General features: G+C 38.4%; 1 protein-coding gene across 1 annotated transcript in view; it reads right to left on the bottom strand.

Annotated features, from left to right (window-relative positions):
- Positions 1-511: 511 nt before the first annotated feature.
- Positions 512-15,618, bottom strand: part of CNTNAP4 (contactin associated protein family member 4) — a 242,322-nt gene continuing 227,215 nt past the window's right edge. Inside the window, exons 22-24 of the mRNA XM_077890879.1 lie at positions 7,496-7,714; positions 7,065-7,136; positions 512-2,862 (exon numbers count right to left, since the gene is read on the bottom strand). Of these exons, the coding sequence (XP_077747005.1) occupies positions 2,669-2,862; positions 7,065-7,136; positions 7,496-7,714 (485 nt within the window). The 3' untranslated portion in view covers positions 512-2,668. The remainder of the gene's footprint in view (positions 2,863-7,064; positions 7,137-7,495; positions 7,715-15,618) is intronic.

Here is a 15,618-nt window from a genome sequence, read left to right as displayed (position 1 = left end):
ATGTCATTTTTCCAGAGATGATCCTCATTTCATAGAGGCAAGTCTTCAATGCCACACTAACTCCCCTCTATTTGCATATTGCACATTTGAATTTAATGAGATTTGGAAAGTTAGTCATCTCAAAAAGAGAATGTTAATTATATATCATTTTCATTTGAAATCACAGGTAAGGAATTCTTAAAACTTTTATATTATAGAAGGGTGCACTATATTCCTTCATATAATCCCATGTATCAATATAGTGCTCACTCTCCAAGCTCTCTGCTGAAGTGAAATGATATGACCCAATTTAAATATACAAAACATTTCAACAAGCAATTGCTGACAGGTATTGTCTCTGGCAAAACTTTAAATACGGTTTAGCCTCTTTCACTTGTTATAATCAATAAACATTTTTCCATTTTTGTGTCCATTCAAAAGGAAAATACATGACAAATGCAGTTTTTGTTAATAATTCATAATAATCACAGAATGTACCAAAAGACTTGAAAAAATACAGACCACCAGTAAAGAAGGTGAACATCTACACATCTTTTTACTGTTTTAAGAAAATGAAAATCCAGTATAATTCCCTCATTTTAAACTTTTATACAACGTCTCTTAAAATATATTCTGCATTTTACTTCAAAAATGCATTTTATTAAGAAAAAAAGAAGGAATAGATTACAAATCAGGACATGAAAATCATGACATATGATGAATCAATGCACTTTGATGCCATAACATTGCAGTTTCTAGCAGTGCGGACCACACACTACCATGAGGCTTCACCATCTATAAACCTGTCTACATCCCAGCCAGGTTAATGCGGCTACTAAATCACATGAACACTTGCAACAGATTCAGGGCTGTTATGATGCTTGTACTCAGCTTTGCATCAAATAAAAACTACCATTTCTGTGTTCAATTCTTCAAGTCTTTCAATTAAAAAAAAGTATGCCATTTATCAATATAGGTCCTTCATAAACTACTATGTTAATCCATATCCTAAGATTTAGTCAGGCATTTACAGAAACAGTAAAATGGATATAGTGCTATAGAAAAGACAGGCAGCTTTTGTAAGGAGGTTCAAAAGGGAAATAAGATGCTTAATTTATGTATTTCCACATTGTTCTGGTGTCTACAAAATTGAGGAATCCAATTGTTCTTTGCCAGGGACCTGGAACGTGTGAGCATAAATAGCAATGTGCCTTTATTATATAATTGGCCTATGAAATTTTAAGATAACAACATGCACGCATCTTGTTTGCTTTTGCCTCAAAATCCATTAGTGCAACAAGTTTCATAAGGTTACTGATAATTCTTTGATCTCTTGGTATGTATATACACCCTAATCGGAACGCACTAGTTAGTAGGTTATATTGATTTTTGGTACTTTTTAAGAAATCGCCCCATCACCATAAATGAGAAAGGACAGAATGGCAAACTTAGCACAGATCATATAATACGGCATCACCCCTTAGAGTGAGCAACCTTTAACCACTCCATTGGTTTTAGTAAAAGGGGGCATAGTTGCAGCTTGTATTTCAAAAAGTCTGTCCTGGAGATCAGTACTCAGAAAAATGTATGTCTGAAGGAGTATATGTTTTAGAATGGGGAATAGGGCTCTCCACTTCAAATTGTCTCTTTTTTCCTAATACATAAGGATTATGCTCCATGGAATATAGTTAAGGGAGATCAAAGAATATTTGGTGATAAGCTTTAGAAAACCATAAGCACAAACCTATGAAAACCGGCATAAGGTTCGGGGAAAATATTCTCAAAAGTATATTTCATATGAGACACTACAGTTGTAAATAAAAATAAGTTTTTTGCATTGTTAAGAACCGTGTTTTTTATATCAACAAGTTTAGTAGTTGCAAACATTTCACATTCTTTGGGAAATTGGCATTATCCAGTGTCTTACCTACTGCCACTACTGAACAATGATAGCAGATTATGAGAAATTTAAAAGGCAGGACGTCACACACTGACAACCAATGCACTCTCTGAGTCTTGTTACATATGAATTTTACGTTCAGAGCTGAAGTCTGACGCTCAAAACCTAATGTATTCAAGATTCAAAATCATTAAGAAAAGTCAAATAGAAAAACAGCAATACAATCAAACCAATGACAACAAAACATCTTTCAAGACTACTGATAAATTGTATTGAATGTAATACAGAGAAAGGCAGAGGGGGTCGATATATTTTTGGCCACTGCAGATGCAAACACCAGCCAAACAGGATCTGAGAAGCATTTCCAGGTCTATGAATAACACCATGGGGGACACTAAAGCAAACACAGCGCATGTTCTCAAATAAAGCAAGGTCAGTATAGTCCAATTTTTTAATCTCTAACGAAACTGATGTATCACATGGTTGAGAGACCAGGGCTACAGTTTAAAAACCGTAGTCATCAAGTGAGTTAAACTTCCGTTTTAGATTCTATCAGAACAGTTGGAAATTAAGAGCAATATCTAATTCCTTGTTCTATAGAACGACTGCTATGGGAAATACGTCACTGGATGAGACCTCCTGGGGCCATCTCGAGTCTGGATATGGCAAGATGGCAGTACTGCAAATCCAGTGCCTGTACATTCAATGTAAGAACATTTTCTTGTCCGTTGAGAGCCCCTGGCTATTAAAACAGACCGTTGGAATTGCAAGTTAAATCACAGCTGCCAATCAGAAGAAGTACTCTTTCTGATTTTCATTGACTGCACTTTGTATATTAAGCTCACTTTTCAAAACAGCCTCAGCACTGTCTACATTCTCTGACCTTTTTGCCTCATTTCTCTTGTATAACCTTTTCTGCTGATAAATGCGAATGGCTATGGCAGCGATGCACAGCAAGATAAAGATCACAACAGCTATCAAACCTAGTGAGAGAAGAGAAAAACAACGCAAAATCAGAATTTTTTGTCAGAATAGAAGCTCTGCTGACTTCAGTGCTTAATAAGTCATAACAATTATTTTCTACATAAATCAAGCATCTAGTATATATAAATTAAAAATATGAAAACCTCGGGTATTTCTGGATCAGATGGTATCATGATACATTGAGTTTGCTTCTGAGTTCTATCAGCCCTATAGGTTTGCCTCCATTTATTCTGCATGTATATCATACTGGATTTATTCAGTACATTTCCATTTATTTTATTTTTTTAGTGCTTTTACATTAAACACAAGATGCTTTTGACATGCCCCTAAGACCATGCGGTCACTGCATATTAATACACAAATTTTCATTATCTTATAAAATAATTCAATGTACTTTTGTGCTTAAATAGTTAAACATTGTAATTCAGTTGATTCTCAATAGTTTGCCATACTGCTGAATAGGAGGAACAGGATATATGTCTCTGAATAATCCTGACTACTTAAATATATTCATACAAATAATATAGATTATTTAGGCTATTTCTATATGAGGAATATTGATATTTTGAAGCATCTGGTTGTAAATAAAAGATTTAAATACCACAATTGTTAATTATGCCAATATATGATTTTCAACCTTGGCATTACATTGAGCCAGTGGTTCTTCAAAGTGTGATCTGTGAATCCCTGTTGGTCCCTAGGACACTTGGAGAAGGTCCACAGAGTCAAAACTATTTTCATAATAATTCTAAGACTCCTTTTCCATTGTGTTGACACATCCACCGTCAATGTAAAACAGGGTTGTGTAAAATTCCTGGTACGTTAGCATGAATTAAGGCAAGGCTACCAAACTAATAATAACTAATACCAAACTGAATTCATTATTATACTGCCAGACAACCCCAGACAGAAAGGAAAAAAAGCCAGATTCATTTAAGAGTGTCCTTGATGAAGTACTAAAAATTACTTATTTTATGAAATCTTGACTTTTAGCTATATGCCTTTTTAACATGTTGGGTGATGAAATCGAAAGTATTTGGGGTGTATCTCCAAGTGTGATGGCTGTCTCCAAGAAAAGTGCTTGTGTGAACAGCTGACTTGTGAGCTCAACTAGTTACTTTTTTGCTTCTGATCACCAGTTTTCTTTGAAAGAATGACTGCCAAACTATGATTGTTTTGACTCAGATATTCGGCAGATACTTTCTCTGAAATGAGTGAAGTCAGCCTGTCACTTCAAGAAAAACAACTGACAATATATGTTGCCAGTGATAAAAGTCAGGCTTTCAAATGAAAAACAGAATTTGGAACACTAATGCCTGTCACCACGAGTTTGAGAATTTCCTAATACTTAAGACTTTTCTAATGAAAACAGAGGAAGTATTAACTTATGTAGTTGTTTTTAGGCAAAAATAACTACAGAGAAAACATTACTGTGGATCAACTGTCATATTGTAAAGCCAAGGCTCTTCATTTCAGTTTAACTTAGGTGCATTTAACTCTAATGGAGTCCACCAAGCTAACACACTGAATCATAATTACCAGAAACTGTGATTTCCACCAATCACAGTGGATTCCTGAGCACATGATTTAAGGCGTGGATTCACTATAGCAAATCATAATCCTGTCAATGGCTGAGCTGATTTTTGGCTGGGTCAACCTTACCTGAGAAAGACAGCAATTCCTTGCTCATAAATCTAATATAAGTGTGGCAACCAAATTCTGCACTTGAAATCTGAAGAATTTACTAATGGATATGGTTATTTTTGTTATTATTAATCATATTAATAAATAATAATTTTAATAGTAAAATCCATTTGTTGTTATATAATTGGCCACTCATTAGTTGAGTTGCTATAATTCTTTCTATTGTCTGGCCTCTTGTTATAGGCCTCTTGTTTTAAGAGAGATATTCTGAATAATTTCAATGTGAAAACCTGATGAAGTCTACTACAGAGAGCAGGTTACAGCAATTATAAAACAGACATCAACATTACAGTGGCCCAGATAGGACATCCAGACAGTCATAATTATGAATGGACTCTGGAACTCTTTTGTTCCATGTATGTGATTTATCTCTTTTAATTTGAGGAAGGTATTATGTCAGGATTTGTCATGTCCAAGAAAAATCTTGATCTAACCTGTTATATATATAAAAAAAGAACCCACTAAATAAAATATGGCCAATCACTGTACTCTATGACACTGCCATCTGAAGCTCCGTGTGAATGTGTTTTTATGAAGAAATTACGTAGCTTTCTTTTTGTCTAAATCTCACCATTCATATCCTGTAGCCCGGCCAGAAACCCTCTATAATATCTGGGCCACCAGTTTTAAATGTCTTAATTAAACAATTTTCCCATCTTACATTATTCAGTGTTTGTAAGTGAAGACAAAGATCATCCAAAATGTAGAGCAAGGGGTGATTAGCCAATTTGGAGAAATTTTAAATGGATTAATTATTGTTACACAGTGGGTGCAATTTACGAGTAACTAGACAAGGGATGAAAAATTATACTACGATGTTACCAGATGGAGAAACACCCCAGAGGATGATATTCTGTGATTTAGCAGAAAAATCGGACGTGGTCCCAGGCAGGGCCTTCTGAGCTTAAATGGCCATGCCCAGCTGCTGTGCTTCTGAAGCTCAGTTCTGCAATGGCCGAAAGCAGACACCACTGGATTCCTAGACTCTTAGCCTCCTGAGCTGCAAAATGGCCATGTTGTCCCTCTTGCGCTCTGCATTCCAGCCAAGGGAGATTTCACAGATGGCCTAGAACTTGTTTCCATTCCAGAATAACAAAGAATGACTTATCAACACACCCCTCCTTTATTCTATAAATCTTGCAAATGGGCTCTGCCCCAAGCAATACTATTTTAGCAGATTAACTATTTTGTTCTAACATTGGCTTGACTATCCAATCACTCTATGGATATCTATCTTTGCGTCTGTCTCCCTCTATCTATACGAGTTAAAATGTACAAACGAAGCACCATCATGAGAAAAGACAATCTGTTTGGCAAGAAATCCTAGTTTAAAATATGAAGCACATTAGATGCTATAGCTTTAAATGAGTTTTTACCATATAATGTATTAATAATAATATATTGATGCATTTCTTTTAGACATGCAGTTATTAACTACTCTTCTAAGCAGGTCATGTTGTTTGTTTTTTGCTTGCTACATGACTCGATGGGAATTCTCTTAATGTGTCTTGAATTCATACACCATTAGTTTGATAAAAGAAAAATACTTTAAATTGTTAATATCCCCACAAAGATTTGACTAGTCTGTTCTCTGCCTCAGGAAAATCCTAGCTAGTTAAAGGAAGTTGATGTTTGGATCAGTAGAGGTGTAAAAAAATAGAACAAAATGGATCAGCTCACATAAACTGCCCAAGTAAAAGAGTCATCACATTATCTGGCAATGTAATAAAATAACTGTTTACTTTTTATATACTTATCATATGCAGAGTGTGGAGAAAAGGTGAGCCACTTAGCATTTCCATGATCTGATTAATAACCTTCCTAGGACCATTCATTGGGAAGAAGAAGCTATGTTTTGGAGGCTGGTTTTAAATAGATTATGTCTCAGAGAATACTGTTTCATGGCCAGGAAGATATACTTTAAAATTTTGTGTGTTAATTCTGCAGTTTAAAAGAATTATGAATCATTTTTATTCCATTAGCCTAATATTTGACAAAAATGCAACTAAAAATGTAATATTCATTCATGTGAGCACCTAAAGCATGGACATATCCATTTTATTGAGCATGACCACAATATAAGGGTTTCTTGATTTTTTACATAAACTCTTGCAGAAGCAGTACAACACAGTCCAAGAGACCAACAAAAATAGTACTTCTTCCTCAAGTATACGCAGAATTCCCTAGGGATTGTAGAAGAGGCCACTTTCAAGCTAAATGAGAATCATTTTTACACGGTTTAGGAACTATTCTTTGAGTGTGGCGCCTTGGTGAAATTATCAATTATTTATACTGAAAATCTTCAAGGAATTCGGGAATTCAAGAAGATTCTAAAAGACAATCCAGTATAAATAATAAACCACCCTCGTTGACCTCAGGCTTCAGTGCCTGACGTGGGGGATATGTGTGGATTCTTCATAGTTTCTCTGATGCTAAACAGTCACCACTCCTAGTAATGAGAAGTACCAAAGAAGAGCTCATCCTGGCTTTCTGTTACCTCCAATCACTGCAGAGTCACTTCTGATTGCATTAGCTAGGGGTTCTCTGTCGTTTCTTGTTCCTGAATGATCTGCAATTAAAGGATAAAAAAGGGGACAGGGGAAGGGAGTGATATAGCGAAGTAAAAAGAAGACATTTTGAAAAAAAAAAAATCTTAAAACATTTTAAACCAGAGCAGAATTATGGAGGTCAATGTGGGATCTCTGTCGACAATTATTTTAACATCAGCAGTGTCAAATACTGTGGCCCACATGAACAAGCGTTGGGAATCTAGAAAAGAAATGGCAAAGAGAACTGGGAGTCAAACAAACAAAACCAGTTTCCAGAAGCCACTGTGCGAACACACTGCCACAGCAGCATGGGAAGACTCAGTAAACGTCCAGGGGATGAGGGTGTTCGGTACTGCGTAAAGGAGGAGCCATACACCACCTGCAAAGGAGTGTGTCCTCTCCCTCGATGTGGCATCAGTGCCAGCCTGGGCCACACAGCTAGACTCTGTCACCTGTCCCGAGACGGTGATGCGGGCGGGGTGGCGGGGCTGCAGCGCGGCCTTCAGAGGGGCCACGTGGCTGAGCTGCACCGCAGAGAGACAGCCCAGGAAGCCCTGTGCGCCGGCCAGCGCCGTCTCCTGATCCAGGTCGCCGTGTTCTGCGGATCCAAAGAAACACCCAGATCTTAATACCGGGCACAAGCAAACAGGCAAGGCTGCAGATGGAATGTCTGGAGTCTGATAATACAATAGCAACATACACACAGTAGACTCGATTCCCCTTTATTGGGCTTTATTAAAAGAGTCAGATCCATTTAGTCTCTCCATGGTGAGCCTAAGCTAACGAAGGCAAATTTCTAAGTATGGCTCATTGAATACGATGATGTGGGGAACTCTGGAAATGACTGAAGCCTCCATAAGAATGGGCCGGGTTTTGAACTGATAAGGAAGGGTTCGTGAGATGGTAAATTTAACCCAGATGGAATATGATTTGGGATAGGGCTTGGAGTAAAAAGATTAAAGTGCTGCCTGCTTTGGAGATGAATTCAGCTCAGCTTTTGAGACATAATCACAGAAGCTAGAGGGAAAGGTGAGCTTCTGGAGTTCCCCTGTCAATTGCCCATTCGGTCTGGCTGCAGAGTTTAGTTAACTAAACTAGCAAAACTAGTTAGCAAGAGTTTAGTTAACTCTGTTAACTATTGTGACTGTGACTATTGTCACAGTCTATGACATTGTGAAATGGAGATTGGCTTGAGCGCCAGAATATTAATTTATGGTCTTTTTAAAAAAATATTTTATTTATGTATTCATGAGAGACACAGAGAGAAGGGCAGAGACACAGGCAGAGGGAGATGTAGGCTCCCTGAAGGGGGCCTGACATGGGACTCGATCTGGGGTCTCCAGGATCAGGCCCTGGGCCGAAGGCAGGCGCTAAACCACTGAGCCACCTGGGCTGCCCTTAATTTATGGTCTTACGGTGAAGTATATATTTATATTTTATGCTTGGCGAGCCTGAAATCTAAACAAGAGGAATTAACTGTAGAGTTTTAAAGTTCAAATGTTATCAGACTGCAATGCACACATCTACCCAATGTGACCAGAAGCATGGCAGGACTGCTCTCACCTGCTCTGCATGTAATACAGGGACACAGACCCAATTCACATTTTTGTTTCTCTTTTTACAAAATAGTGTCACAGGTATTAAGTATTTATTGAGTATTTCTCATGTGCTAGGCACTGTTCTAAGGGATCTGCATATTCCCATTTACAGCTCACAGTAGCCTTGAGGGTCTGACTGCAGTCCTAGGGGCAGGACACTGGGATCCGGAACCGTCCTGACTGCCTGGGGCTGCGTAGCTGTGGGCATTGGGTGCGGGAGTCAGGCCTGTTGGGCTCCAAATCCCAGGGCTCTGCTATTTACAAACTGCTTTCTGATTGACACAGTTTCCTTTGCTCCCTTCATACCTTCTGCAGTGCCTCTTATTTATTTTCTTATTATTTTTTTGGCTTGAGAGCAGCTATTCTTGAAGTGACTCCGGACAACCTGGCTCTGACTGAGCCTGTCTTGTTATACTAAGAATGCTGAAGAAGGCCCGTGTTGTCCCACTTTCATTCCCACTTTATACCTAATGATAAAAATGCTGATTCAATGTTTAGTATCATGAATCTGAAAATCATATAATATAATCAGATTATACAGTACTCTCCTGGTGGGGGAGATGGACATGTGGCATTCCGGTGTCACTGTGTAGCCAGGTTCACAGGCTCCCTGAACCTACGGGTCACCCCCAACCCCAGCATTATGTTACATAGAAGCCATTCCATCTACCTATAGACACTGAGAACTAACTTAGCACCAAAACACAGCATTCACTCACTTGAACGATGTTTATGTTTAGAAAGACATTCTAAACATTCTTGCTTCAGAATTTTTACTTTAATAAGAAAGGAAAAGGAAATATACATTAATAGCATCATAATCAGGAGGGTGCTTTTCATTCATTCTATGATGTTAAAAATCTTGATTACAATCTTGATAGACTTTTAAAAAATCTTACCTTTTGAACCAAAAAATAATGTAAATAGGATAGATTCACTTCTCGGTACAAATCTGAGACGCGATGAATTTTCTTTTGATTAATTAATTAATTAGATTTTATTATTTATTCATGAGGGACACAGAGAGGGAGAGGCTGAGACATAGGCAGAGAGAGAAGCAGCCTCCTCGAGGGGAGCCCAATGTGGGACTCGATCCCGGGATCCTGAGATCATGCCTTGAGCCAAAGGCAAATGCTCAACCACTGAGTCACCCAGGTGTGCCCCCTTATTTTTTTTAAAGATTTATTTATTTGAGACAGAGAGAGAAAGAGCTGGTGCGGTAAGGGGCAGAGGGAGAGAACATCCAAGCAGACTCCTGCTGATCGTGGAGCCCAACATGGGGCTCGATCTCAGGACTCATGAGATCAGGACCTGAGCCTAAATGAAGAGTCAGATGCTTAACTGACTGAGCCACCCAGACACCTCGAGATGAATTTTAAAAACTACACCTTCAAGTCCAAAACATTTTACATATTACAAGTTACTGTATAAAAAGACTTTAAATTCTAAAACTTAAAGCAGGCAGTTAATCAATTAATATTTGTTTTAAGAGCTACCGATATAGGAAACAAATTCCCTGCATATCAGGCATCTCACATTCTAGTCGCAGAGACAGAAAATAAACATAGAAACAGGAACTAATGAAAATTGTGAAGAGTGGTAATGCTCCGAAGAAATAAGTTAGGAAGTGTGATGGAGTGTGTCTGGAACAGAAATTTATCTTGATGGATTAGGTGATTTTTGTGTGTCTATTTTAAAGTTGACTCTTCATAGCCCTGTTCCCTTAGTAGTCTGTATATATTATTCCAGCATCTTCTGGCTGTATTACTTCTTTCTCAAATTTTGTGAGATTACCTGTGATTCAGGAATTTTGCACAGAACACGGTGGGCCCTTTTCATCTGGAGATACAAGGTTTTTCTTTAGCCTGAAAAAATTCATACGTTGTGCACACAACTGTTGCTTCGCCTTCATTTTTTTTAAAGATTTATTTTGTAAACAATGAGAGAGAAAATGAGAGGGAAGAACTGAAGGAGACACAGGGCGATGAATCCTCAAGCAGAACCCCCTCTGAGCAAGGAGCCCAATGTGGGGCTCCATCTCACAACCCAGAGATCACGACTTGAGCCGAAACCAAGAGGTGGATGCTTAACCCACCGCACCACCCAGGCACCCCATTCATTTCAACTCTTTTATTCTCTTGTTCTGCTGATTATTCACACGGGGGTGGGGGGGTCTCCTCTGCATATTCTCTAAGCTATTTTACTTTTCCCATCTTATTTTTTAGGACTTAATTTGGCGTGAGTCAAGCGCTTCATTCATTTGATTTTCTAGGTGATGAATTCAAGTTACAACAAAGAATATCCTACTGACACTTTTGGTCTGGAACAATCATACTTTTTAGTTCCCCAAAGTCTTTTGGTTGCTTTGCTAAAAGAAAAGTCCTCTTACCAAGTTTCCATCAGGATAGTATCTGTTTTCCTGAAGAGGCTTCCCATGATAGGGGATGATTCTGGTGGTTTAGTTTCTTCCCCTATTTTATTATTGAATCTTCTTCTTGTTCTTCTTCTTTTTGGTCATTGAATCTTTTTTTTTTAAGATTTTATTTATTTATTCATAAGAGACACAGAGAGAGAGGCAGAAACACAGGTAGAGGGAGAAGCAAGCCCCCTGTGTGGAACCTGATGTAGGACTCAATCCCAGGACCCTGGGATCACGCCCTCAGCCGAAGGCAGACGCTCAACCACTGAGCCACCCAGGCGTCGCATTGAATCTTCTCAAGAATGGAGTTGTTTTTCTCATCTGCTAGGTGCTTGCCAGTCCCTGATTTCCCTAGGTGGCTGGCCAACATCCAGAGAAGGTAGACAATATAGCTGCCCCACCTCATGGAGGGTTCAGATCAAGCACTAACATAACCTCTAGACAGAGAGGACTCAAACTTCATATTATCCTCAGCAGGATTCAGGAACTCCTCAAGGTTCAGGTTTCTCCCTTTTTTGCCAAAGTGGGGAAATCAGCACTGTGAAGTTTTCAATGCTGATCTCTCCCCATGGGGTCCAGAGATGTCTGCAAGCCAAGCACTTCCAAGCAGAGGGAAGGGATCTATGCAATTTAGGGTCTGCCAAGACTCTCCTAGGCTGGTCCCTGCCTTTGGTCCCTACCAACCAGAGGACAAGGAGTCTCCCAACAGTTTCTTCACTGGCAACCTCCAGGCTCCCCACTGCATGCCAGGCGGGACCAACAATTCCTATTCTCAGGAGAGTCAGTGGGTGGAAATTAGAACGACCAGTGAAGGCACAGCACAGGGTCTTTGCAGCCATCTCCCCAGAACTGAGTCCAAACAAAATGAACAGCTATACTATGTTGTTCATAAGCAAAGTGGGCCTTAGAAACACATAGCATTAGATATCTCGCTAGACATTGACAATTGCACTAATAAAGCCAATGAGCAAAAAGACCTATCTCTCCTATTATCTGACTCCTGTTGGTGTGAACACCAACATCATGTTAAGGATTAAAACAAGGAGGGTGGAAGAATTCAAGACTGACGTCTCCTGCTTTACACAATTCTCGAGAGGACTCAATCCTGTTTTGGATGTTTCTGATTATAAAAATTCCTTAACTCACTCAGACTTTTGCCTTTTAAAAAATTAGCCTCAAATGTATTCTCCAACAAAGGAAATGACCTCTGCTTTGTTAAAGAAGAAACTTTTTAACAAAAGGTCTGCAGGAAAAATAGAGTACCAAGGAATTAGAGTTTGCATGAAATGCCTTTCTATACAGGGAAAGAGTGCTGTTTCTGGAAAGGGTATGAAGTAAATGGAAGAACAATCACAAGGAGTGCTTTGTGAAATTTCCTGTGGCTCCCATTAACTAACAAACAGAAAAACTCAGAAAACAAAACCAAGTAGTTGGCCATATCTATGAAGAAGGACTTTATTTAAAAAGAATCTTAGTATCTTTAAACCATAAAGATAAGAAGGCTTGCCAGAGCATGGTGCAATAAATCAGAGGAGGAGTAGGGCTGACACCCAACAGGGCATTTTTATCATTATATGCAATTACAACCAGGATTCAATAAACAAGAGTTAGTGGAAAAGTAAAATGGCAAAGCAGACAGTACATACTATGTGGATAAGGGAGAAGTTTTTCATAAAAGGTAATTTATTTGCCAACCAAACCTACTGCTCTTAGGTATAACCTTGAAAATCTGATTAATACAAAAGCTATTTATAGTTAGGTATCTCTGGGTGACCTGTACTTCTCTTCTGCTTTCAACATAACCCGTCCAAAGTGTCACAAGACATCTACAAAATCACGGTGTCCTTAAGTAATCTAATTAAACTATCTTATGTGCCCCCTTGGCTCTGATATTTTACATAAAATATCACTGAGACTAACATTTGTTCCTACAGCTCTTCTAAGAGATGGAGTAGACACCCTCTTCCCTCTGACCACACACTTTATTTACATCTGGCCTAAATCTCCACTGCAGAAATCTGAGCTACTTCCTGGCTCTGCAGCCTCAGAAGAGATCAATGATCCCTATGGGTCATTGCCTCTAAATATACCAAAGCTATTGCTCAGCACAGAATGAGTGAAAAACATCTTCAGGCTTTTCAAAAACTCTTCTAACATAAAAACAATCCATAAACAGAAACTCTGAACTTCATTTTACAATGAGTTTTGGACATAAAAACAAATGTAATGGAGCCTATTAATTACAAAGGAATGTGAACCAAGTTTGTGTGATGCAGCCTGGTTCTTCCCAAACCACGATGGACCAGAGAATTGCTGCTGTCAGGGTTCTTGCACCATAACGCGTCTGACATAAAAAAGTAATAGACAGTAACTGTAAACTTCACTCAGCCTTTGAACAGTGATTTTTCGGTCATTCTACAATAGGTTAAATTATATCATTCAAGATGTGAACACATTTTTCCATGAAAGGTTTTATGCAATTTCAAGATTGTGTAATGGTCTTAATTGAGATTTTTTTTCCATGTGCGGCACTGTGACCCAACAAAACCTTAATGAGTTAGCAAAGCAACTTTATACCTGCATATTTCCTTTGATTAATTACATCTTAGAGAGATCTCTTTTTTTTTTTAAGATTTTAGTTATTAATTCATGAAAGACACACAGAGAGAGGCAGAGACACAGGCAGAGGGAGAAGCAGACTCGATGCAGGGAGCCTGATGTGGGACTCGATCCCGGGACTCCAGGATCATGCCTTGGGCCAAAGGCAGGTGCTAAACCGCTGAGCCACCCAGGGATCCCAAGACCACTCCTTATATAATGTCCAAGTTAAGAGTTCTCTTAAAGGAGCTGATTGAGGAATCATTCGCTTTGGCATCAGTACTTAATCTATGTGAACAATATACTTCAGAGAAATGACATCAGACTGTTTTCCTTTTTGAAGGAAGACCAGAAAGAAAAAAAACTGCTTCCTCTCATTTTTACAAAGGAAACGGACCAGAGTAACAAAATTTTAACTTCACTCATCGTTAACAAACATGAGTAGCAGTTATCAAGCAAGGAGGGTAATTTTTAGGTAATAATATCAAATTGTACTACGATGACACAGAAATCATCTCTAACCCTCTTATACTTAACAGACAACGCTAGCAGAATTCACATTTCATTGCTCTTACGCTGACTGACCAGTCTCATAGCTTATCACTAGGCTGGCCTGGCCAGCATCTCCTTGCTTTGTGCCTCAAACTCCTGAAGTATCCAACTCTCCTGCCAACCTCATTCTCTCTTCTCATCCATCAATTCCTGTTCTTTAATAAAGTCACTCACACAATAGTGTCAGTCCCTGATAATGACTTGATTTTTTACTTATTCCTCGTGCAGGTATATTTTCAAGCATGTCAGTAATTAAAGAAATAAATAATTGCTTTCTCTTTTTTATCTTAGAAATTATTCTTGTTTTATCATTGTACCTAGATTTGGCAGCTGATAAATATATAATTTGAGATGTGTGACTTGTGCTTTTATCATTTGTTTTTTTTTGAAGTGTAAGTAGAGCTCTGTTTTATTATGTTTGACTGCCAAGTGAAAGCGATGAGGGTGATATCATTGTCAAAGGAGCCGACTCGTCCTTCCCACCTGGAGCACATCCTCCTAATTATATGAGCCTCTGACAAAATCCCAATGTCTACCGTACCATTTGCTCTATAATTAAAATCAGATAACATGTTTCAGCAACCTGAATGTTCTTTGGGACATGACACTTTGATCTATACTCATGAATCATGATGAGGAGAAAGGTGTTTTTAAGTTTCTAGGTATGGCCAGTTCAAAATAATGTTGCTAATTCTCTGGAAACACAAAGATGAAGCCACTCTATGTATTGAGGATGTTTTAATTGTTAAAATATTCAAAAATCCACCTGATGAAGAAAAAACAGTAAGATTTCTTACTGCTTTCGTTTTAAGCCGTATTTTTCTTTTAAAATTTGTTTTTAAAATAACGATTATCTTAAGTGTCATTTCACAATATACTTACACAATCAGGACTCAAGTCATCTGATTGATCTTTCTTCACCTCTAGGCACTGAAGCGAGTTTTACATAAAAGATTTCTGACACACTGGAGATTGTTCTTACAGCTCTTCAGTGGAGACTGAGTGGTTGTCCTTTCCTTGCTGACTACAGACATTTACATCTGGCCTAATCTCCACGCAGTTAGCTGAGGTACCTCCTGGCTCTGCGTCCTCAGAAGAGATAAATAATGACTATTGATCAAGATCTCTAATATGCAAAAGCATATACAGAGCACTCACAGTGAGTGAAAATCATCATCCAGCTTTTACTAAAATAAATCATAAGACTATTACAACATAGAAAAGTATTTAGATACAGGATTCAGAGCTTAATTTTATAGTGAGTTATGAATATGAAGAGCAGATTTAATGTAGTTGAAGTTGATCGTAGGAGGATCTGAACTAAGCTGCCTGGTG

The sequence above is a fragment of the Canis aureus genome, chromosome 3, assembly GCF_053574225.1.
Source record: "Canis aureus isolate CA01 chromosome 3, VMU_Caureus_v.1.0, whole genome shotgun sequence".
NCBI classification, from domain to species: domain Eukaryota; kingdom Metazoa; phylum Chordata; class Mammalia; order Carnivora; family Canidae; genus Canis; species Canis aureus.
This window is presented reverse-complemented; position numbering and strand designations above follow the sequence as displayed.